Below are 24,513 nucleotides of genomic sequence, written 5' to 3'. Positions count from 1 at the left end.
CTACTTCATTACTCTATTGATACAATATTGTGCATGCTAGTGTCCTATTTCTATACGGTAGCTTGAAATGTATTAGCTTATACTGTAGCTGTGATGTATTCCTGTGACAAACTAGTCTTCACAATTTTTTAAAAGTTTTTTAATTTATTTTTTTCTTTTGGGGGTAAAGTTTGCTCTACCAAAGTGATCGGAACAAATTGATTTGTTATGGATGTTGCTATAGTGACATGCAATTATATGTGATTTTGTTTTTAAAAAAAGGAAAAGCAAAAGAAACACTGGTGTTAGCTTAATCTTAATATCTGGTGTATGTCCTCGTAAAATTATAACTATTCCAGTGTAGTTCCAGAGGGGTAGCCGTGTTAGTCTGTATACAGCAAAAACAACGAGTGCCGTGGCACTTTAAAGTTTGCCACAGAACTCTCATTGTTTTTATTGCAGTGTAGGTGAACAGTGACTATGTTCTTTGAATGAGCCGTTCTTTGTGCTTTTTGTCATGTTAGGCAGTGAACTATTTTTAAGGTCTAATCAGTGATTATTTTTCCAGCTCTGTGTTTCTGTAAGGAATTATTTCACTAATGGACCATTCTTAGCAGTTTTCCTCCGTGTTGGAATACCATGAATGTGAGTCAGTATATAGCCCTCCTACATCGAGCAAGTAAACTTATCACCTCCCTGCAGCACCAGGGCCCCTCACAAGGAGGCGAGTTCATTTTAATCCAATACATGCTGTGGGGAGATGGGAGGATTTTTGATGCTGTTTCACCTTCAGGAGCCCAGCTGACACTTCTCCTCTGTCTCGGTGCCCAGCCATGGCCGGGAGGAGCTTTGCTGGGAGAGTTTGCCTACATGTCCCAGAGTCTTTCCAGAGTCTCCTTCTCCTCCTCCTCTCTGCAGGAGCAACTACTCCTCTGCTAATCCCCACCTGGGAGCCCGCTGCACTCTCTGAAACTCACACTCCACCATCTCCTTCTCTCTGCGTGTCCCTTTGGGAACAGACACAAGGAACAGGAGAGAGAATCTCACTGGGACGGTCCCATGCCCCTGCATGTTCATTTCGGGGCAGGAGGTTTGTGTATCTAACTGATGCAGACTCAGGGTCACACGCTACAGGCCAGATGCTGCCCTCCATGACCCACGTGCTGCCCCTTGGAGCCAACGGGGCCAGGTCCGGGGGTCACTGGCTGTAGTCCCTGCTTTGTTCCCCAGCACGCAGGCAGAGGCCAGGCCTTTAGCCTTTGCCAGGTGAGCGGCTGCAGAGGGGAAGGCATGTGAGTGAAGACAAAATAAATGTTAATTCCATTGCTAACAATCTGTTTAGAAGCAGGTTGTTGAAATGTAAATTCACGTATTGACACCTTGTTACAGTAATAATATTTTCTAAATGAGAACAATCTCGCTTTTTTCTTTCCATATTTTACATTGAGATTTCACAGGGGTAGAAATTCTGACAGGAGTGACTGATCCCCGTCCGTCACCGTCTGCTACTCCTGGGACAGGGAACGGGGAAAGATGATGGGCAGCAACATGTGATGGGGCAGCAGAAGACACGAGCTGTCTGTCCGTATTTCCTACCTGTGTCACCCTGTGCCAGGAGCCGTTTGTTGCACTGCACCGGGGTGGGGCAAACACATGGGAAAGGGGAAAAGCTGCCTAGGCTGCTTCCCACGAGCAGGTTCCATTCACCCAACCTGGCCCCTCACTCACACAGACCTGGAACTGGGCTCTCACCCCCCTTCCCCGGCCCAGCTATCGAATCCCCTCCCCCAGCTCTCCCCACTCCCCACCCTCCCCCCATTGCGCTGGGACCAGCTCCCCCCACAGGCTGAGGCTGCAGAGCGGCCCGTACAGCAGGGCCCCGGCGCTCTCACCCCTGCCCCCGCGCTGCCCCCTGTGGCCATTTCACTCCCCACCATGGGCAGAGACTCCCTCAGGAAATGCCAGGACCTTCCCCTCGCTCACTGGGCTCCCCAGCAAACCCCCCCCCCCCCCCCGGCATTTCGGCCAGGGGTTCTTTCTATTGGGGGCCTCTCCCGTTACAACCCACCCATCCCCCAGTCTTCCACATGTCAGCTGGGCTCTTCCCTTTCTGCCGCTGCAGTCCCCTCCCTTCCCCCACTCTCAGCATCCACCCCTGACATTGCCCCCACCCAACCCACACACACCCTGCCCTGACCCCTGGCTGGTTCCCCCAACCCCCTTCTGTGCCCCTCTCCCCTCCCCCATCTGACAGGCCTTGTGCTGGGAACTGAGGGTTGGGGAGCAGTGCCTGGGCTGGGACCGGGCAGATGATCAGGGGAGCCGCGTTTTTACCCCCATCACTGAGACCAGGACACAAATAAGGGCGAAGTGTCCCCGAGAAGGTGTCCGTGAAAGTGAAGAGCTGGGACCCATCAGTGACATTGTAAAATGAGACCTCGCCTGCCTCATAGTCCAGGAAAATCCCCACCCGGCTGGGTCTGACCATCACAGGGAGAGGGGTTGGGGGGGGGGGAATGCAGGCCGCATATTCCCCATCCCACAGCCACACGACCCAGTATCCATCCTCAGGTGTGGGTGTGACCATCCCCTTCCTGCTCACAGATTCCCTACAAACCCCTACCTCCCAGTCAGGCTTCTCTCCCACTGCCACCTCCCAGTAACGCCTCCCACCTGGGAACCCCTCAGCGCCCAGCACAGAGTGACAAGGATCAAATCTCTCAGGATTGTCAGGCAGATCCTGGCGTGTGTCTCCGAGTCTCACACGTTTCCGATCTTCAGACAGGACGAGCCAGGGATTTGCCGTGTCTGGATCCAGAGTCACGTCCACTGGGGAGAGAGTCACAGAGTCAGGGCCGGGGCAGGGGCTGGTCACGGGGATCAAAGGGAAATTAACCTGTGTCCCCATTAATCGCTGGGGGGGGGGTTGTTACCCATTAAGGGGAGTCAGGGCCCCTCTGCCCATGGGAACGAACTTGAAGGGAAGGAGAGCAGCAGTGAGGGAGGGGAGGGGTGGGAAGGTGGCAGTAGGGGCAGGGCAGGGTACAGACTGATGCTGGGAGAGGCAGAGGAGGGGCAGAGGGGAGGGGCAGGCACAAGGGCAGTGGGGGAAGGGAAGGAGCAGGCACCAGGAGGACAGAGGGGGGTGAAGGGAGGTGCAGGTTCCAGGGGGTGCAGGGAAGCAAGGGAAGGAGGTGCCAGGGGGCAGAGGGGGTGAGGCAAGGGGGGGGGAGGCTCCAAGAGGCAGGAGAATGAGGAGAGGGGGCCTCTAGGGTGGCAGAGTGGAGTGAAGAGGAGGGTCAGGTGCCAGGGTGGGGGGAGGAGTGGGGCAGGTGCCAGGAGCAGGGGGAGGGAACAGGCAGGCACCAGGGGCACAGAGTGAGGCACGAGCCCGGGGGCAGCAGGGGTGTCTAGGGCAGGGTGATCACCGGAGGGCAGAGTAAGGGCTGGTGCTAGGGGGCAGAGGGGGGTGATGGGAGGGGCGGGTGTCAGGGGTGTAAGGGGGAAGAGGAGCCCCAGGGAGGCAGAGGGGAGTGAAAGGGGGCTGGCCCCAGAGGACTAGAGGGGAACAGGGGAAGGGGCAGACCCCAGTGTCAGAGGGGTCCCGTGGGGAGTGGGGGACACCAGGTGGGCCAAGGATGGGGCGGGGGAAGGTGCAGGTGATGAGGGGACGAAGAGGTGAGGGGTGGGGCAGGCACCAGAGAGGCATGCGGGGAAGTGAGGGGTGTGGTGGGCACTAAAAGGGAGATGGGGGGAGGGAAGGGGCAGACATCAAGAGGCAGAGGGGGAGGGTAGAGGTGGGTGCCAGGGTCACAGGGGAGTGAGGAAGGGGCAGGCACAAGGAGGGCTGAGGGGGGCTAGTGGAGGGGTGGAGACAAGGAGGGGCACAGAGGTGAGGGGCAGGAGCCAGGGAGAAATGGGGGGTGAGGAAGCAGATAAGCACAGGGGGCTCAGAAGAGACGGGTGGGAAGGACAGGCCCTAGGGAGGCACACACGGTCTCCCAGCCACTCCCCGAGCACCAGACACGGGTCCCTGGGATCAGAGCAGGGGGAGTCGAGTGGCACTGCCCGGTCGGGGGCTGGTGGGGTGGCTGGAAGGAAAGGGTTAATCCCAGCACGGTGGCACTTTGCTGCCCAGCCTGGGCTGGTCTCTGGGTGCAGCACAGGGCGTGTCTCTCTGAGCAGGTCCCTGCCCACGTACCCGGGCCACTCGCCCCAGACACGGATAATCCAGGTGCCAAGGGAAGGTGCCGCCCAGCAGCGCCGCACTGGTCCCAGCACATGCTGAGCCGGCAAGTGCAGCAGCAGAGACAGCGGCAGAGGGGGGGGCTCAGCCGTCAGAGCAGCAGCGTCCCCACCTGCAGTGGGGGTCAGCGCTGGACAACGGGCCAGGCTGGGTCAGGGGCTGGGAGCTCTGGCAGCGAGCGCGGCGCCAGCACCAACGGCCCTGCTGGACACCCTGGGCCTGGCCAGCCTGGGGCAGCCAGCGAGTCTCTCAGGGCCTGGGACTCTGCCCGGGAGGGGTGACAGGTTGGGGTGCCCTGCCCAGGACAGGTGACAGGGGGAGGGGACAGGATGCTCCCCAGGGTCAGTGATTCCCTAGGATGAGGCACCGGGAAGACGAGCTCAGGATCCCAACAGGCTCATGGGCCGGGGTCAGAACTGGCCGGAGCCCAGCCGTGCCGGGGCCGGTGGGAGGGGAGCCGGGATGTGCTGACTCTGGCCGGTCACAGGGAGGGAGCCCAGGTTTCGGGCACTACGGGGCGCTGGTGCCAGGAGCAGCTGCAGGGAGTGAATCTCTGCCAGGGGAGGGGCTGGAGTCACTGACACAGGTTTGGCCTCGGTTACCTGCAAATCCTCGGGCTCTTCTGAGTCCTGGAACAAACCAGCAGAGAGAGAGGTGAGAATTCACACTGCAGGGGCGCCTGGAGCGGGGTCCAGTGCATGGGGGGCAGACCCTGCTGTCCTGACGCAAACAGCCCTGACGGTGCAGCAGCCGCTCCAGCCAGGTACATGGGCCTGTTCCCACCGCACCCAGCTCTGCACCGTCTCACAACAGCCCAGGGCTGGACAGGTTCTGACTCTGTTTTGTCTTTTCTGGCCCATGTTCTTGTCCCACGTTCACCTGCTGGGTTTCTCTCCTGTGCAGATCACTGCACACCCGCCCAGCCCAGGGGCTGCTCCATACAGGGGAACAGGCTCCCAGCAGCTGCTGTGCCCTGCTGTAAGGTCTGAGGCCTTGTTTTTTGGCTAAGCAGTAACAGCCATAGCAGGAGAGACAGCAGCCATAAGCTAAGCAGCATGCAGTCACATCTTCACCCTCCTGACATTACATCCAGACAATGGAGTATCGGGCTGTTAAGAAGGTGCTACTGTCCTAATAGTACCGACCACCACCAGATAAAGAAACAGATCTTAAGATGCTTAAAGAAAACGTTGTTTGATAGCATCTGCCTGGCAAGGCATCACTTATCAACAGTTGTGGTTGTAAAATTTACACTTCTTATTGTTTTGTCTGTATGAGACCCACTTCTCCATTGGGTATTGAATGATTTCTGTTTGGTTCTTTGATTGTTTCTGCTGTTGCATAACTAAGAGAACTAAGTGTGGTTAATTAAGGTGGTCGGGTATGATTGCTAAAGAATTATTTTGCAATACGTTAGGATTCGTCAAAGATTTATTTTGTTATATGATTGGCTAAGGTGTAGCTAAGCAGGACTCATGTTTCACTATAAAAACTGGGGTCCAAGAGGCAGAGCAGCTAGAAGAAGAAAAGGGGAACAAGAAAAATAAGAAGGAAAGACCTGAAGGAAGAGGAAGAATCCACCTCCAAGACACCGCCCAAGATCAGACCTGCTAGAATCCTCTGCACGACCCTGACATGCAGCAACCAGAATCCAGATCAGACTGACCTTGCCTGGCTAACAGGGAAAGTCCGCCTGCCTGATGAGGATTGGTGAGCAGAGCCCTGTGTGCTTAGCATGTGTACTATGTTTGGTAATTATTGATAAATAGAGAATAGGGATATTACTGTGTAAGGCTCCTTCACAGGTAAAAGATCCTGCAAACCTGCAGAGAATTCTGCTCAGAGCCCTAGGGATTGGGAGAGGGTGACCCTGAGCCCTAGACTGTGAGTTGGGTAAAGGTAGGTGCCTTAACTGGGGTACGCATGGAGCCCTACGGACCTGGAAACAGTGGGGTGCCCTAGTGTGTGGGTAACACTGCCCTGGAACAGCTACTCAGGATTCTCATCTCTCTCTGCAGCCAGCCCCTCTGCAAGGAAAGAGAAAAAGAAAAATCAATAATGAGTCCCAGTCCCTGTATCACCAGTGCTAACAATCATTCCATCACAGCTTCCAGATGATACGATGTCAGTGAGAGAAGAGGCACTAAGGGCTTGTCCACACTTAAACCGCTACAGTGGCACTGCTGCAGCTGCCCCACTGTTGCACTTCAGTGTAAACGCTCCCTATGCCGACGGAGGGGTTCTCCCATCGGTGCAGTTACCCCACGTCCCTGAGAGGCAGGGACACAGGTCGGCTTAGCTATGCCACTTAGGGGTGTGCATTTTTCATGCCTCTGACAGACAGTTCTGCCGATCGGATTTTCTGGTGCTGACCCGGCCTAAGGCCCAAGAAGCAGCTTTTCACTGGGATTTAGGCACCTAAAGGTGCAGACAGACACCTCGGGAGATTTGTCCAAGTGCTGAAGCAGCTCAGACACTTCACTCCTACTGAAATCAATGAGAGATAGGTGCTTAGCCTGCTTTGGGGTGTTTGAGAATCCCACCACACACCTAAATACCTCTGAAAATCTGCCCTAAGGTGCTCAAACACTAGGGCCAGATGCTCAGCTGGTGTAAATCAGCAAAGCTCCACTGACACCAGGGAGCTGACAACCTGGCCTGAGTCTGTCTGTGATAACGTGTCTCACGCTGACCAGCTACCAACGTTCCCAAGAAATATCCCGCTTGTCCCTCTGCCCACGTAGGGCACATTGGAGGGAGACTCTCTCGTTTCCCAGCAGGAGGGCGCTGCCGCAGGGATGGTTGCAGTGGGGAAGGCACTTTCACGCCAAGCTCCTGTTCTCAGCCATCCATGTCTTTATGGGAAATCTGCCTTTCTGCTCAGAACAGCTTCCCTGGAGCTCAGAAATCCACCAACCCCCTGCTCCCCTCCTCCAAACAGAGACAATCACAGCCCAGCAGCGTGGCTGTCAGGAGCCAGGACACGGGCAGCCAAGCACAGCGATCAGAGCAGGTGTCAGGTGCTGAGAAATGGAACCAAGGGCCAGAGCCAGAGGCCGAATGCCCGAGCAGAGGGTCAAACCAGACCCAGAGCCAGGAATGGGAGCTGAGAGTTAGAACTAGGTTATCTGGGTCAAGGAAGGCAGGAGCAGGGCTGGGTCCAAGGCAGAAGCGAGGCTGGGACAGGGCTGGGACAAGGTAAGAAGCAAGAACACGGGAGGGTCTAACCCAGCAGCAGGTCAGGGAATTACATTTGTACCAAGGCAGCCTCCAGGAGTTTCCCCATGGCCTTAAACAGCTTGTCTGGGCCAAGAGTGGGGAGCCCTGACAGCCGGGGCCTCTGGGCAGGACCCAGGGCATCCAGGGGTGCTTGGCCCCACAAGCTCACAGCCCATCAATGGCTGCCCCACCAGCAGTGCTGGCTGCGGCTGTGGGTGCAGCAATTGCCCACGGACCCACAGACCAGATTCTCGCCCTGTGGATCCTCGTGGCAGCTCCATGTTCAACCTCAGCTGGCTGAACTGCAGAGCTAGAGCCGTGAGCAGCAAATCGGAGCCTGAGAAATACCCAGAAATTCTGAACAGCAGCAGCTGCAGGAGAGTCAGCCCCTGAGCTCAGCTGGCCAGGCCAGAGCGGCAGTGACTGCGAGTGATCTGCCCCGCTCGGTATGAACACTCAGGGACTGACAACAACCCAGCCAACGGGGGCCTCCCTCCTGCAGTCTCAGCTCCGCAGCTTCCCCGTGGGAGTCCCCCACCTGTCCCTGCCCGGACACTATAAGAGAGAAACCCTCGGAGCGTCCCTTACCCAGGAATCCCGTCACAGCCCCCTGAAGATTGTTCTCTCGAGCAAAATCCGGATTCTCTTTTCCAGCTCAGGATTTGGGCCCCGGATGTGGAGATGTCACCTTCTCTCCCCTGCAGAGACACGAGTGTGTTTATTCCTCTCCCTCTTCACCCCTAAGTCCCCGCACTCCAAAGCCAGAAAGGGGAGCGGGTGGGAGCTGGGGCAACAGGCAGAGCTAACAGGGCCGTGACCTCTGCTGCCCAGGGAATTTAGTGCCTGCACAATCTGCTGGGGCCCAGCCTGGGGACTGGCAGCCTCTCTCCGTCCAGAGAGAAAACACAGCCTGGGCAGCACCAGCCCCAGCTCCCCTCACACCCGGCCCGGTCCGGCCCATGTTCTCCACCAGGACCTGGAGGGGCCGCTCCCAGGGCTGAGAGAGGGGCCCATTCTCCAGGCTCAGCCGCTCCTCAGTGCCTCCTCTCAGCCTCCAAGGGGCCTGGTCACCCCCAGGGGGTGGAGGGTTTTGGGACATGGAAACGGCCCCTCTGAGATGTGAGCTGGACACTTGGCTTTTTCTCTACAGGCCTCTGGCCCCCCTCTCTTGGGACAGGCTTTGGGCCATGACAGAGCTGGGGCCAGGACCCAGCTGGGCCCTCGGGGTGACAGGCCTCAGCCCCAGTAATGATCCCCTGAGCCAGCCTGGCCCCAGTGAGGGTTCTCCAGCCCAGAGCTGTGGGGCGATCCCCTCCCCAGGATGGGTCACAGAGCCACAGCTCCAGCTGCCCCAGGGAGATAGGGAGGGAAGGCGGCTGGATCCAGAGAATGAGACCGTCCCACGGTCGGGGATCTGGGGGCTGAGTCTGTAGCCAGGTCTCTGAGCCTCTTCTCAGCAAGACAGAGCGTGAGAGGCAGACGAGCCCGGATGTACCTGCTCATGGCGCTTCTGACACCCTAGAGGGGAACGAGAGACAGAGCAGAGAGTCAGTGCCCACAGCCCGGCCCAGCCACTGCCACAGACGGGTCACTCTGCTCCCACAGCCCCAGCCCCACAGGTTGCTCCCCAGTGGGGTGGAGGCACTAAAGGGCTGTGCTAGTGCGAGCAGAGCCCCTTTCCCACCAGCTGCTATGCAGGGACAGCCGGGCCACTGAGCTGACCCTGGGGCTGGAACAGCCTTTCACCAGCCTCCCTCTCCTTCCCTCCCTGACGGCCCAAACTCCTGTCTCTCTGCAGACTCGGGGCCCCTGGCCCTGCAGCCTCCTCAGGCCGCGCTCTCTGCACTGAGTTACCCTGTGAGCCCCAAGTGACTCAGGGGCTGTCCCCTCCCTGCGCTGGGCTCTGGGCGCGTCTGACACTGTCTCACCTGCAGCAGTTCAGGCGCCGGCTGCTGACACTTCCCCTCCAGCTCCGTGATCAGGGCGCTGAGCCGGGAAATCTCCTCGCACAGCTGGGTGCTGTTTTCCTCCCTCCTCCTCCCGATCTCCTCGTCCAGCTCCCCCAGCCGGGCCAGCAGGAGGCGCTCTTGTTCAGCCAGGAACTGGCGCAGCTGCTCAACCTCGGACACCACCAGCTGCCTCTCCACTTCCGTCTGCCTCTGGGGGGCACAGAGAGGGGCAGGGCAGGGCAGGTACACGGGGAGAGCAGGGGATCATGGGAAATGGCACAAAGCCTTGTCCAGGCTGCACAGAGCGTTTCATGTCACTTCTCTGCCAGTAGAACTGTGTCTACACCAGGGCTCTGGCCAGGAGTAAAAAATGTCACCAAAAATCATCCCCCCAAACCCCATCACGGTACCAGCAACAGATTTCAGTGTAGACCAGGCCTTGGCAAACGCTGCTGCCCAAACCACCCGATGGCATCACTGGAAATGTCTGACACTCAAACCCTGGGAGCAGCAAATGTCTCCCCAGCTTCACCCTGCCCCCCTGTGACACCTGTGCACATTCAGCAGTTCTAGTCTCCTCTCACCCCCAGTGCTACAGAGGCAGAGCCAGAGGCTGCTCCCAGCTACCCTGTGTGACCCCCTGACTTCAGCGGGAATTAACACCAGGGTCACAGAGCATCTGACCCTAACCCCACTGACTTCAGTGGGTCACTCCTGATTTACACCCAGTACCTGAGAGCAGAGTCTGCCCCGCGCTGTTTAAAATGCCCTAAACTCCCTCACTGCATCGACCCTGGAAATCCTTCACCCTCCTGAATTACAGACACCAAACAGGGCAGAGACTCCCCCTGCTGCTGTCACTGGTGCCCCTGGGCAAACCTGCTGGGCGGGGCAGGGCACCTACCAGGAGCCTCTCGCTCTCCTTGTCCCAGTCGGATTTCAGGCCCTGCAGCTCTTCTCTCTCCTCCCTCACACGCTGCAGGCGGCTCAGGATTTGCTCCTGTGAACACAGACAAGGGCTCTGGGGGCTGGTTCGGGTCCTTGCTTTGTGCCCTGGGATCGTCACTGAGCAGAGGCTGGGGAACCACGTCCCCTTCTCCAACCCACAGAAAAGTGACTGACCCCAGCTCCAAGGGAACTCCCGGGGCAGAGCTGCTGGGCCCGGCCCGGCTCGGCTCCTCCCCAGCACCATCAGCCTCAGGAACGTTCTTTGGTCCCGGGATCAGAGGCTGGGCCTGTAACTCCCAGCCATGGCGATAACTGCACCCAGCCTCCTCGATGGGCTGCTCAGACCCAGGCCAGGGGCTCTGTGAGTGCAGAGATGTCTCTCACACACTCTGCTCCCCTCGGGCTCCAGCACCGCCTGCAGCCTCAGGCGTTTCACTAACTGCACCACGTTGCCCAGCTGCCTGTTGGGCCGCAGGTGTCTCTGCTGGGCGGGTTCTCGGCACTGGGGGCAGGGGAAGTTTGGCTCCGACTCCCCCCAGCACTGGCTGATGCAGGCTCGGCAGAAGTTGTGCCCACACTCGATAGTCACCGGCTCTGTGAAATACTCCAGGCAGACGGAGCAAGTCACTTCGTCCTGGAAGCTCCCGGCCAGCTCCCCGGCAGCAGCCATGGCTCCTCCGCCCGGGCCGGGAACAGCCGCTGCGGGTTAGTTTCACTTTCCCTTCCCTGAGCTCAGAGAAGCCGGTTTGGCTGGCGCTGGCTGGGGCGTTTCCCTTCCTGCTGTTCCCAGCGGGCCGGGCTGAGCTGCAGCGAGTCACCGCCAGTGTCACAGCCCCGGGGCAGGGCAGACAGAGCCAGAGCCAGGGCCAGGGCAGTTGTTGGGTCTGGCTTTGGTTTGTCATGTTATGTGTTTATTACATTTTTAAATAGCTACAAACACACACAGAACAAACAGACATAACAAATGGTGCCTAAACTTCTCAGAAACATTGTGAGCTGTTAATGTGATCAGCCATTTGCTAGCTAACCACAGATACATTTGAAACATATCTATTATATGAATGGTGATGATAGAAATCACTTATTTGTATTACACAATTTAGAATCAAACAAAATGTGCTGATAAAAATCCAACTAGTTAAATAGTCAATGTTCATAGGAGGGGGATAGAAACAGGGTGGAAAGGAAGAGGATGAAGAGCCAGGGGCAGGCAAGGGGCCACCCAAATACTTAATAGGGTCAGTGAGATACTGCCAGGAAAGCATCCCATAGCTCTGAGAATTGTTCTTAGCTGTTTCTGGTTTGGTTTTCAATTCTTTCCACGGTAGCCAAGCTTACAATGTCTATGCTCCAGTCTGCCATGGTTGGTCAATTTTTGGATTTCCTTTTGTCATACTCGTCTTTTAGCAATTATTAGTTCTGTGCTCAGCCAAAGTGTTTCAGATTTATTCAGCTTCCCATTAACATCCATTAGGTTTTAAATTACCTGTTTATCTTACAACACAATGTTATTTGATAGGAAAAGAAATTAACCGTGCAATTCAGTTCTGCGGGTATAGGAGCCTTCCCAGAGCATATGGGTAAAGTCAGCCTCTGCTCAGTCACAGCACCAACATTTCTCTGATGTAGCAGCATCTGTTTTGAACAGTTGTTGAGGGGTCCCATGCATTCTCCGTAGGATTGTCAGCTGGATTAATCTTCAACAGAGATCCAAGGAGCAATTCAGAGCAGTGGTTAAAATTTGTTTCCATTGGATAGCAGAGAATACTTGGCCTAGTTCCTCCTCCCATTTCTTTTCTAGAGAATCTGTGTTTAATTCCAATTTGCTGGCCAAGTGTTGCCATAGGTATTGACGATCTGGGTAATAATTGGAGAGATGAAAGCAGTTCAGCTGGGGCAGGGATAGCACAGGCATTGGGGCCAAACAGCTGGAGATGGCATGGTTAGCTGGATATATTGCCACTCCTCCTTCATCTCTAGACTGAACCTTTCTTGTTATATTCTGGAAGGGGGGAAGGTGTCGTTTTCAATAAATTGACTGACGGTCAGAATCCCCCTCCTAATACAATCTGGTCAGGGACAGGGCTGCCTGCTAGACAGAGTTTTGAGTTACCCCACAAAGAGACCTTGGTATGTAAAAGGAGGTGATTTTTAACATTAGTAAACATCAGACACCAAGTATTTCCAGCTGCCACAGTAGTGGGCCATTGTTCTTTAGGGAATCTGTAGTAATCCGTGTGTAGCCACTGGAAAGGGGTGAAGGAGCCGCCAATTCTGCTTCCAGCTGGAGTCATTCCAGGGCTGCACCGCACAAGGGAAGGAGTCTCTGGGCTGCTTGGTTAAGAGTTATTGCCTGATGGTAGAGTGGAAAGTTTGGAAATCTAAAACCACCTGTTTTGACAGGGAGCTGTAACCTGTGTAAGGAGAATCTGGGCTTGTTACTAGCACTTCACAAGACGGACCCAAAGATGGTGTCAAGTTTGGTAAAATAAAAGGGAGGTGTAGCCAGAGATTTTTGTCTCAAGCTGTTTGAATCTGCTAGGCAGAATGATCATGTGAAAAGGGTTGCAGAAAAACCTCTCGTTGTTTTTGACGGAGGAAAGGAGCTCCGTGGCAAGACCTTTGCCATGAAAACATCAGCACAGCAGTGAGCATCACTGTAGGAAAGCTGTCCCTTAGGCTTTAGACAACCGGGCTAACTGAGTCCCCGTTCTGGGCCTGGCTCTGGGGTAACTCTCTGAGCAATCTTTGGACAGAGCAGAAGGACCTTTCCCGATGAAGAGGGGGACGTTTTAAAGGTTGTGTAAGTAAAAGGCCACCTGAGTCTGCATGTCAGTAAAGTTGGATGCTTGTGATCTGAGTGAGATTCTCCCTCTCTGCCCATCCAGCAACCGCCTGGCCTAACGCTGGCTGGATGGTAGATTGTTAAGGATTTCTAGTAATAATGTGTGTATCAAGTGTTATTAATGAATGCAGTGTTAGAGAATAGTGCTCAGTATTCTAGTGTTAAGTTACAGTAACAGTATTATTCAGAACATTCTGGTACCCTATATGTTCTAGTAGTATTTCCTGTACTGTATATCTTCTAATAGATGTGTATATTGTGTTATAGTTACAAGTCATGTTTGATTTCTATCTTTCTATTTAGTGTAACCATTCACTTCTAAATACATTTGGTATCTGTTTTTGAAGTATCACAGCTTACATGTTCTATCTTGATCGGAGGGCTGTATCGTGTCCTTTTAAGGGAGGATTGTCCCCCTGGAAATTCCAATAGGGTGAACTGCCATACCAGTAGTTTTAGGGGGAATCCTGTACTTGAAAGTTCTCTCAGTGATATCAAATTGGCTTTCCTAAAATCTTCTGGTAACAGAAGCAATATAGTTAGTGAGGGAATTCAGAGTGGAAAGGATCCTGGGAAGGGCATTCATTGTAACAGTGTTTGGTTTTCCCCAAAGGGGGAGAGGTAGGACCTGCCAGTCATTGAAATCATTTGCTAACAGCACAGTTTATAGGGCTAGGTTAACCCTGACTATGTGTTTAATTTCCTTAGGGAACAGGAGGCCAAGATATCTGACGTTTGTCTGTTTGCATCTAAATGTCCCTATAGGAGAGCCACTTCAATCTAAAGCCGATGAGATCTTCTTTGCTTCCAACTTACCCAATTTATCTTGTAGCCAGAGAATTTACTGAAGATATCTATTGTTTGTAAGATATCTGGAAAAGATTGAGCCAGATTTTTAATAAACAGGAGAATGTCATCTACATATAGAAGGATTTTTGTCTCCCACGTCCCTGATTTAATTCCTTGAATACCTTGGTGTTCCCTGATTAGTATTGCAAGAGGTTCGAATGCTAGATTGAACAGGAGTGGGGAGAAGGGGCATTTCTGTCTAGTTCCCTGAAACAGATCCAAGGTGGGGGATGTGAGGCAGCCATGAAAAAGGCTAATGCAATCCTAGGATGCATCAAGCAAGGTATTTCCTTGGACATGGAAGTGTTAGTACCATCATACAAGGCGCTGGTGAGACCTCATTCAGAATACTGTGTGAAGTTTTGGTTTGCCATGTATAAGAAGAATTCAGACTGGTACAGGTGCAGAGAAGGGCTACTAGGGTGATCAGAGGAATGGAAAACCTGCCTTATGAGAGTCGACTCAGAGCTTTGCTTATTTAGCCTAACCACAGCAAGGCTGACGGGAGATATGATTGCTCTTTATAAATACATCAGAGGGATACATACCGGAGAGGAAGAGGAGTTATTGAAGTTAATCACCAGTGTTGATACAAGAACAAATGGACATGAACTGGCCATCAACAAGTTTATGATTGAAATTAGATGAAGGTTTCTAATCATCAGAGGAGTGAAGCTCTGGAACAGCCTCCCAAGGGGAGCTGTGGGGCAAAACCCTAACTGACTTCGAGACTGAACTTGCTATGTTTATGGCGGGGATGGTGTGATGAGGCTGCCCACAATGGCATGTAGCTGCTTTGCAACTGCTAGTAATAAATATCCCCAACGGCCAGTGATGGGACACTAGATGGGGAGGACTCTGAGTTACTACAGAAAATTCTTTCCCAGCTGTCTGGCTGGTGGGTCTTTCCCACATCCTCAGGGTCTAATTGTTTGTGATATTTGGGGTCAGGAAGGAAGTTTTCCCCAAGTCAGACTGGCAGAGCCCCTGGGCTTTTTTTGCTTTCCTCTGCAGCACGGGGCATGGGTCACTTGAAGATTTAAACTAGGTTAAATTTAAACTAGATTCTCTGTAACTTGAAGTCTTTTGATCATGATTTGAGGCCTCCAGGAACTCAGCCAGAGGTTGTGGGTCTATTACAGGAGTGAGTGGGTGAGGTTCTGTGCCCCTCACTGTGCGGGAAGTCAGACTAGATCATGATGGTCCCTTCTGGCCTTAAAGTCCATGAGTCGATGTTGTGCTCTGTGTTAGGATACAAGAGTTGGGATTGGACTAGAACAGCTTTATCCATGAACTATAGAATTTCCCTGACCCAAATTTATCCAGGGTAAGAAACCGATATTGCCCGTTCACTCTGTCAAAGGCTTCTCTGCATCGAGTGAAATGTTTGCATGGGAATTTCTACAGTGCCGATGGAATGCCATAGCATTAATCAACTGCTGTGTGTTATCTGAACCAGGCCTTTTTAAGTAAATCCCACCTGACTGGGGTGAACCATCTCACTCATTACATTTTTCAAGCCTCTTAGCCAATATTTCCACAAATATTTTAAATCCATGTTGATTAAGGAGATGTCCCCCTTCGTATTACACTTTTGCGCATCCTTGTGCCATGTACGTAGTACAGTAATTAGGGCTTCCCTCACAGTAGGAGGTAATGTATCTTTGTTTGAGGCATCTTCGTAAATGTACAACAGCTTAGGGAGCAGAATTTCTTTGAAACTTTGATAGAATTCTATCAGTAGGCCCTCAGGCCGGGGGTCTTGCCCAGTCTTAATTCCTCCATGGCCTTGATGTCTTTTAGATTAGCAATAACCTGTCCTGGTTCTGATTTGAGTCTCTTTGGGACCTTTGACCTTTTTCTTCTCATCTGTATGTGATTAAAAATGCCCTTCATCTTTTAACCCCAATTCTTCCATAGAGTCTTGCATAATGTTTCTAGCAGATGACTGTGTATGCTGGGGGCTGTCCTGGCCTTTCTAAAAAAAGATCCAACATCTCATTAACGTCTCCTGCAATGATGATTGATTCTAGTGGAATATTAATTAATTTGTAAAAAAAATTGGCTCATCTTTATTTGGACCATATGGATCAATTAGGGCAGATACAGAGTCAGATCTTAGCTATCACCAGCAAATATCGACATTCCTCATCTATAATTTGTAAACTGAGTTTGTTATGTTTATGGCATACAACAGAGCAGTTACAGCGGTTTATGATTGTACCTCTCTGGGAGGTTGCAGTGTTATATGACAGTTACTTAACACCCAGAACCCTAACAGCCAGGAACCAAAACCAGAGAGATCAGAGCAGGCTGCTCCCTAAGGCAGAGCAGCACTTACCAGCCGACCTTCCTGTCGGCTGGTTCTTTGCAGACTGACTAGTGAAGATCCAGGTCGTACCTGTCCTTACAGAGACCCCACGCCTGCCAGCAGGGCCAGGAAGCCCCTGACACTTACAGTGATAGCGTGTGATAGCAGCGCTGACCCTTCAGACTCCCCAGAGCTTGAGCACCCTCTGCCAGGCCTCCACCCCACAGGTGTGAAGCTTCTGGGTTACAGTGTAACTCTGTGCGGGGTGCACAGCGGAGGTGAAGCCGTCACACACACATGGCCCAGGCTGACAGCTTTATGGTCCTGTCGTGATCCCGTAAAGCACAGGACAGAGCAGATGATACAAACCAGTAAAACCTCCTAAAGGCCGTGTCCTTCGCTAGCTCACCCTTCCCGGGGGTCATCTGGGTTCTGTCAGGCTAGCAGGGCCCTCCACCCCCTGCCTGCCCTGCCCCCCTGCAGCCTCCCATGTCTTAATCTGGTGCAAAATGGCTCCTGCACCCGGTGCTGGCGCTAGGCCTGGGCAGACTAAACAATGGTTCTCAGCCCTGAGCAGCTCCAGGGGCCCCTAGTCACTTTTTGTTATTATTAAGGCTCCGAGTCAGTCCCGGGGGTCACGGACTCCATGATTTTATGTGAGCTCTGTGACTTCCACCCCCTGCGGCAGGGCCTGTGCTGCCAGCCCCAGGCAGTGAGCTCCGGCATCAGCCCTGGGCAGCGGGTGTCTGGTGTCAGCCCTGGGCCTCTGGCTGTCAGCCCGGCATGGTGGGGGTCCGGCTGTCAGTGTTGGGGGCAGGTTGGAATATCCCTGCTCAGGGCCCCCAATGGGCTAGCACCGCCTCTGTCCACACAGCCTGAGTTCAGCGCCCAGGCTCCCTCTGCCATGAATGGGGAGAGATGGGGGCTAAGAATGGGACCCACAAAAGCCAGCGTGCTAGGTGACCCCTGCCAAGCTGGCTAATGAGAGATGGTGGCCGGAGGGGGGTGTCTGAAGCTCCACCTCTCACAGAGTCTGGTGCCTAAGCCTGGGCTGTAGGGCGGCGCCGATCCCAGCTTGTGACCCGCAGCCAGCAACCCCTCGCCTGGACTCAGGCTCCAAAGTCGTTTCCTGGGAAAATGAGCTGGGCACCTGCCTCGCCCCGTACAAAACGGCCGGAGGAGGAGGTGGCTGTAGGGCTGCCCTACAGCTTCCAGCCTCATGGTCAGAGCCCTCGCCCGGGATGGGGGAGATCCAGGTTCAATTCCCCCCCTGCCAGTGGAGAGAGAGAATTTGGACAGGGATCTCCCACTTCCCAGCAGAGCCCCTAGACACTGAGCCATGGACAGGCAGACGGGCGTTTCCCTCAGTCTCTGCTCCTGAAGCTGTTCCACCGTGTGTAAAACGTGAAATAGTCACTGGGCCAGAGAGCGTGTGGGGGCCATGGGTCCCTAGTGGTGGTGAGGGCACCCACGTGGGGGCTGGGAGATCCAGGTTCCCCTCCCCCTGCTCCAATGACTAGTTATTTATACACCATGGAACAGCATCAGCAGGACAGATTGAGGGAGACCCTCCCCCCCAATGAGAATCTCCTACAGCCCCTGTCTGAGGGAGGGAGACCTCTGATCAAATCCTTTCCTCCCGCTGGCAGAGACGGGGGAATTAATCCCAGTTCTGCCCATCCCAGGTGAGGGCTGTAATCACTGGGCTACAACTTCTAAGGTGGGGGGGTGGCACCATCACCTGCTCCTCCCCCAGCTGGGTTTGGAATGAGCCTGGCCCGGTACCACATCAGGCAGCGCAGACAAGCTGGGTGGAGGAGCACCCATCTCCCCTGACTCCTGGGTGGCACTGAGGCTTGGGTGTCCAGACGCCCAGGGGGAGGCAGCAGAGCACATGCCCAGAGGCAGAAACGTAGGTGCCAGGCAGCTTTGACAGGGAAAGTTCAGGCACTCAGAGAGTTTAGGCACCTACAGGGCTCGGCCGCAGCCAAGCAGGGGTTTGTGGAACTCAGAGGAGCCTAAAACTGGGACTTAAGACACCTAAGAACCTTTGTGGATCTGGGCCCTTGTGAGTGGCCTGTTCCCACCACCCTGTAGCCAAGTCTGGCTCCCGTCCAGGCCTCTGTAGGGGGTGATATTCAGGGCTGGCTGGGGCTGCAGCATCAGGGTCCATAATAAAAATGCACATAGGGAAAATTACAGCCCATCCCTTCCAGGCGCTGGAGCACTTTGAAAAGAAAAGGCCCAGGGCTCCCTCCACAGAGCCCTGCCAGGCTCCTTCCAGCCTGGAAAAGCAAAGACAAAAATGAACTGAGCAGCCTCATGCAGAGACCTTTTCAGGCCAAGAAGCGGCCCCTACAGCCTCCTAGCTCCATGCTTCCCTGGGCTGGGAGGAGCAAGAAGAAAGGTCCCATCTCCAGCTTCTATTTCTCCTCCCATGTAAATGCCACCCGTCATTGGCAGGCAGCATCGACTGGGTGGGGCAGGGCAGCCCTGCTGGGAATTACCACTTGTCTCCCAGCTCCAGTGTAGTGCAGTGTAATGTTATGTGGGTCACATGTTTTCCTTGGGTCACACTTTCTCCTAAGGTTCCATTTCTGAAGAGTTTATAAGGGATTAATTAATGATTAATAGATTCTTTAATAAATGGTTAATTAATTGTTTTAGATTTTTACAGAGTCCAGCAAGTCAGTAGGTTGCCCTGTACGTGCCCTTCTGCCAGTCGAAGTTGGCATCACCAAGGGCTGGGCTCAATACCTGGGGGTTCCCTTTCGAGAGTACAACAGGAAACTGGCTCCAGCCCCCACCCAGCAACCTGGGACAATTACACATCACCCCTGGGGCGCCTCTAGCGGCAACACTTCCCCTCTCGCAAGCACACAGACTGAGGCCTCGTCTACGCTAGCACTTATGTGAAAACCACCCCCTGAGCGACATCAGTTTTGCCGGCATAAGCGCTAGCGTGGACAGGGCTATGTCGGCGGGACACGCTCTCCCGCTGACGTAGCTACTGCCGCTCATTCAGGTGGTTGTGTTATGTCGGCGGGAGAGCTCTGTGCCGTCAGTACAACACGGCTACACAAGCACCCTTACAGCGGCACAGTTGGACCGATACAGCTGAGCCACTCTAAGTTTTAAGTGTAGACAAGCCCTAAGTGTAGAAAAGAAACTTTTAATAAAAGGGTCACTGAGACCAGCCAGGCCCCGGGTGTAGTTAGAGTTGGAGGGACTGAGGCAGTTGAGTTTGGAAGGGTCGAGGGGATCACTTGCACCTGTCGGGAGCCTGGTGAGGTAACAAGCTCACTAGGTGGGTAGCGCTGAGCAGAGAGCAGCAGCGTAATAGGCTGAGCCAGGCAGCAGGAAGGGGCTCCACAGAACTGCTGCTGTGCTGCAATGTACCTGGAGCATAAAGAGTAATAAAGACACTTGGGGCAGGTAGCCGGGTGCACTGTACGTGCTGCTTAATTCCCCAAGTGGGCCTGCCAGCCAGGGGCTCCAGGAGCTGACGGGGGAGCCCATCCACAGTCAGATAGTTACAAATGAACATCCCCACCACTGTCTGCAGGACAGTTTGTGCTGTAAATTGTTGGTGACAACAGAGTTTTATGTCGCTTCAGATACCAACAATTATTTTGTACATTAAACTTCTTACCAACAAATTTTTCCATGTAACAATGCAATAAGATTGCATGAGAAATCCCAGTAATTAACCATAATTTCAGTAGGAAATAGGGAAAGGAACACAGGTATTTCTGTAGGAAATTTTAAGGAAAATGTATCTATTTTCAGCTTAACCTTTCCCTGTGTGAAAAACTGGGAAAAATACGTAGCTTCACCAGCTCGTGCCACTTAGAAACCAGCAGACAGGATGAAAAGCCAAATGAATCCATCACAAGATAATTTGAGGGTGTGGATTTTCAAATAATTAAGGTAAGGAGAGGGCACTCTGCCATGAATTGAATATTTTGAATAAATCTTCAAAATTGAACTGCATTGAAACTATTCATACTGCATCAAGGTTAAAAAAAAGAAGCATTTGTAGCAATGCCATGTGATGTGCCTCTCCTTATACCTCTATTCAACTATCTCTTCAAGAAATTAGGTTCAGTCACTAATTTCAAGGAATTAGACCAATCAATCACTATTTTTACAGAGAATTCCAGAAGATGGAGGACAGAATCCAGAGCAATTGGGATGAATTTCCTGGAACAACTTTTTTGGTGCTCTAAACTTCACGTGACAACAAAAATATCACCCTTTGGACTGATGTATGACTGAGAAGAAAAGTTTCCTGATGAAGTTTTCACTAGCATGATAAATGTCTTTAAGTGCCAGGGTCCTTAATACAATTACGTTAGTTTGTGCTGACTCATTTAAGGAATACAAGTCTTTCTCTATTTCTTTACCAAACTATATTTGTTGTGTCCTGATAACAAGACCACAAAGAGCTCATTGAAATAAAAAATGGACACTCACAGCACATTGCCTGGAAATAATATTTCTAAAGAAAAACAAACGTAAAGGATAAGGTAGAAGAGCTTCCTGTGATAGGAAAATAGCATTTGAAGGATGGAGACTGTGTGTTGTTAATTGACACTGAGAAGGAGAACAAGAAATAGCGGGTCAGATCTTAATCACCTACTGTATGGCTAGAAAGTTGAAAATGACATGAATTAATTCTAGCATTTCTTGGAATATTATTATAGAATCTTGTGTGAGTTAATTGAAATATTTTGCTTAATTAATTCTGACTCATCTTTTTACTTTAGCAAAGGTGCAGCGCGACTCCTGCAGGAATGTAAATGTAAAATGCCTTCCAGAGGGAACCAGTCAAGACAATAGAGAAGAGAGAGAGAGAGAGAGAGAACAGCTGCACTATGTGTGTGTAGTTGTGATGTTTACAACACATGTACAGTGTAAATGAGCAACCCTTGTGACAGTTTAATAATCATTTTGTTAGGATAAATATTTCCCTGAAATGACACTGTTGAAACACAAATCTGCTATTTATAGAAGATTAGTTTTAATGTAGATTTGAGGGAAGAATAAAAAAATAAATGTATATAATTCCATTGCTCAACATATCTTTAGATGCTTGTTTTTGAAATATTTTGAAATGTAAATTAAAATATTCTTGTTTTTGTCCACTTACTGAATAGATAACAACATTTTCTAAATTAGAAAAAGCTGCCTGGGCTCTGAGGGGTCCCAATCACTCAGCCCTGGGGCTCTCTCACCCCCTTCCCCTGGCCCAGCTACCGAATCCCCTCCCCCAGCTCTCCCCACTCCGCACTCTCCCCCCATTGAACTGGGACCAGCTCCCCGCACAGGCTGAAGCTGCAGCACAGAGCGGCCCGTACAGCAGGGCCCCGGCACTTTCACCCCTGCCCCCGCGCTGCCCCCTGTGGACGTTTCACCCCCACCATGGGCAGAGACTCCCTCAGGGCAGGAAATGCCGGGACCTTCTCCTCGCTCACTGGCCCCATCGCACTCACGGGGCTCTTCCCCCCCCATCATTTCAGCCAGGGGCTCTTCCTCCTTGGGGGGGGGCTCTCTCCCCCCCCCTCATTACATCCCCCCAGAGTCTTCCTCATGTCAGCTGGGCCCCCTTCCTGCCGCTGCAGCCCCCTCCCCACCCCACCTTCAGCCTCCACCCCTGACATTGCCCCACCCAACCCACACACACCCTGCCCTGCGCCCCCAGACCAGCAGCCAGCTCCCCCACCCCCCTTCTTCCCTCCCCTCCCCCATCTGACAGGCCTGGTGCTGGGAACTGAGGGGCGAGTGGGGGGGGGGGGTGATGCCCTTTAGACCCTCCCCCGGGAACAGGCCTGGGGGCTGCTCAGCGCTGGGAGGGGACAGTCTCTGCTGCGGGTGTCGCTGTCAGGGACAGAGATTCCCTCCGGCCTGGGCTGGAACCGGGCAGATGATCAGGGGAGCCGCGTTTTTACCCCCAGCTTTGAGACCAGGACAGAAATAAGGGCGAAGCGTCCCGGAGAAGGTGCCAGTGAAAGTGAAGAGCTGGGACCTGTCAGTCACATTGTAAAATGAGACCTCGCCCGCCTCATAGTCCAGGAAAATCCCCACCCGGCTGGGCCTGACGCTCACGGGGAGGGGGTTGTGGGGGAGGTGCGGGCCTGTATTCCCCATCCCTCAGCCCACGGCCCAGTATCCATTCCCAGGTGTGGGTGTGACCTTCCCCTTCCTGCTCACAGATTCCCTACAAACCCCCAGGTCCCAGTGAGTCTTGTCTCCCACCTCCACCTCCCAGTAACGCCTCCCGCCCAGGAACCCCTCAGCGCCCAGCACACAGGGACAACAATCAAATCTCTCAGGATTGTCGGGCAGATCCTGGCGTGTGTCTCCACGTCTCACACGTTTCCGATCCTCTTTGCCGTGTCTGGATCCAGAGTCACGTCCACTGGGGAGAGAGTCACAGAGTCAGGGCAGGGGCAGGGGCTGGTCACGGGGATCAAAGGGAAATTAACCTGCATCCCCATTAATCGCTGGTGTGGATGGGGATGGGGGTTGTTGCCTGTTAAGGGGAGTCAGAGGCCCATCTGCCCATGGGAGCGAACTTGAGGGGAAGGAGAGCAGGAGCGGGGGAGGGGTGGGGTGGCAAAGTGTCAGTGGGGCCAGGGCAGGGGAGGGGACAGGCTGATGCTGGGAGAGGAAGAGGAGGGACAGGGGGGAGGGGCAGGAACAAGGGTGGGGGGGAGGGAAAGAGCGGGCACCAGGAGGACAGGGGGGGTGGAGGGAGGAGCAGGTTCCAGGGGGCAGAGGGGGGGTGAGGCAATGTGGGGGTTCCAAGAGGCAGGGGAATGAGGAAAGGGATGGGCTGTAGGGGGCAGAGGGGAGTGAAGAGGAGGGTCAGGTGCCAGGAGTGGGGGGAGGGAATGGGCAGGCGCCAGGGGCACAGAGTGAGTCATGAGCCGGGGGCAGCTGGGGTGTCTAGGGCAGGGGTGATCACCGGAGGGCAGAGCGAGGGCTGGGGCAGGTGCCAGGGGGCAGAGTGGGGTGATGGGAGGGGTGGGTGTCAGTGGGGCTAAGCGGGAAGAGGAGCCCCAGGGAGGCAGAGGGGGAGTGAAAGGGGGGTTGGCCCCAGAGGACTAGAGGGAGCAGGGGAAGGGGCAGACCCCAGTGGCAGAGGGGTCACGAGGAGAGTGGGGGGCACCAAGTGGGCCAAGGATGGGGCGGGGGAAGGTGCAGGTGACAAGGGGACAAAGGGGGTGAGGGGTGGGGCAGGCACCACAGGGACATGGGGGGAATGAGGGGTGTGGTGGGCACTAACAGGGAGATGAGGGAGGGAAGGGGCAGACCCCAGGGGGCAACAGGGGAGTGAGGGAAGGGGCAGATGTCAAGGGGCAGAGGGGGAGGAGAGTAGGGGGTGCCAGGGTCCCAGGGGAGTGAGGAAGGGGCAGGGGCAGGAAGTGGGGGAGGAGTGGGTGCCAGGGGGCCCAAATAGGGACAAGGGCTTGAAGGAGGGCGGGAGATGGGGGTGAGGGTAGAGAAGGGCCCCAGAGGAGGAGCAAAGGGAGGGGCTGGCCACAGGAGACTAGAGGGAGTGAGGGGTGCAGGACCCAAGGAGGCAGAGGGGGATGAGGGGATGGGCAGGGGTTTGCGGGGAGAAGGAAGGAGCTTGTGCTGGGGGATGGGAAAGGGTTGGGGGCCAGAGTGGGAGAAGAAAGAGGCAGGAACCGGGGGGCATATTTGGAGAGAGGCAGGTGCTGGGGGGACAGTGGTGGGGCATGGGATGGGGCAGGCATGAGAGGGCAGAAGGGGAAGGGAAGAGAAGGGGCAGGTGCTGGAGGCAGGGGGTGAGGACAGGTGCCAGGGGGACAGACGGAGGAAAAGGGAGGGGCAGGGAAAAGGAGGGAAGGGGAGAGGGGAGAAGTGGGTGCCAGGTGTGGGGGGTGGTGAAAATAGGGATCTGCAGAGATGTACAATAATCCAGAAGGGAGGGGGCAGAAGCCAGGGGAACAGAGGGGGTTGAGCAGAGGGGCAGACACAAGGAGAGTGGGGGTAGGGGATGGCACCAGAGTGCAAGAGGGGATCAGGGGCGGGACAGAGATCGGGTGAGAGGAGGAATGGGAAACATAGGAGCAGAGGAGAGGTGGCTGACAGGGTGTGTGGGGGTGAAGTGATGGGGGGCTCCAGGGTGCAGAGG

General features: G+C 54.1%; 2 protein-coding genes across 3 annotated transcripts; both read right to left on the bottom strand.

The window, feature by feature from the left end:
• Window positions 1–925: 925 nt before the first annotated feature.
• Window positions 926–6,150, bottom strand: LOC137154939 (E3 ubiquitin-protein ligase TRIM39-like; the record flags this gene model as incomplete). Its single annotated transcript, XM_067550783.1, has 4 exons — window positions 6,147–6,150; window positions 4,828–4,854; window positions 2,236–2,808; window positions 926–986 (listed from the first exon to the last, which is right to left on the bottom strand). Coding segments are annotated over exons 1-4 (665 nt in total), but the record flags the coding sequence as incomplete, so codon positions are not given.
• On the bottom strand, window positions 4,583–12,043 carry LOC137154938 (E3 ubiquitin-protein ligase TRIM15-like). Of its 2 annotated transcripts, XM_067550781.1 has the most exons (7): window positions 10,931–12,043; window positions 10,298–10,393; window positions 9,373–9,603; window positions 8,940–8,962; window positions 8,033–8,142; window positions 6,165–6,252; window positions 4,583–4,854 (listed from the first exon to the last, which is right to left on the bottom strand). In XM_067550781.1, exons 1-5 carry the CDS (start codon window positions 11,009–11,011, stop codon window positions 8,100–8,102), a joined length of 474 nt encoding a protein of 157 aa, XP_067406882.1. In that variant the 5' UTR covers window positions 11,012–12,043; the 3' UTR covers window positions 4,583–4,854; window positions 6,165–6,252; window positions 8,033–8,099. The 2 variants fall into 2 exon arrangements, with proteins under 2 accessions (XP_067406882.1, XP_067406883.1); XM_067550782.1 differs by lacking the exons at window positions 4,583–4,854; window positions 6,165–6,252; window positions 8,033–8,142 and having other exon boundaries at window positions 8,500–8,962.
• Window positions 12,044–24,513: the final 12,470 nt, after the last annotated feature.

The sequence above is a fragment of the Emydura macquarii genome, unplaced genomic scaffold (assembly GCF_026122565.2).
Source record: "Emydura macquarii macquarii isolate MOO-44397 ecotype Brisbane River unplaced genomic scaffold, CSIRO-AGI_Emac_v2 contig_1329, whole genome shotgun sequence".
NCBI lineage: Eukaryota > Metazoa > Chordata > Testudines > Chelidae > Emydura > Emydura macquarii.
Note: the sequence above shows the minus strand (reverse complement) of the source record. Positions and strands in the feature narration are given on the sequence as shown.

What these genes read in the sequence shown, in the direction of transcription:
- LOC137154938 (XM_067550782.1), bottom strand. Translation starts at nt 11,011, where the DNA reads ATGGCTGCTGCCGGGGAGCTGGCCGGGAGCTTCCAGGACGAAGTGACT. An exon ending in TGGAGTATTTCACAGAGCCG is followed by an intron (nt 10,394 to 10,930) that starts GTGACTATCGAG and finishes CTGTGTTCACAG; the next exon opens with GAGCAAATCCTGAGCCGCCT. An exon ending in AGGAGAGCGAGAGGCTCCTG is followed by an intron (nt 9,604 to 10,297) that starts GTAGGTGCCCTG and finishes TGTGCCCCCCAG; the next exon opens with AGGCAGACGGAAGTGGAGAG.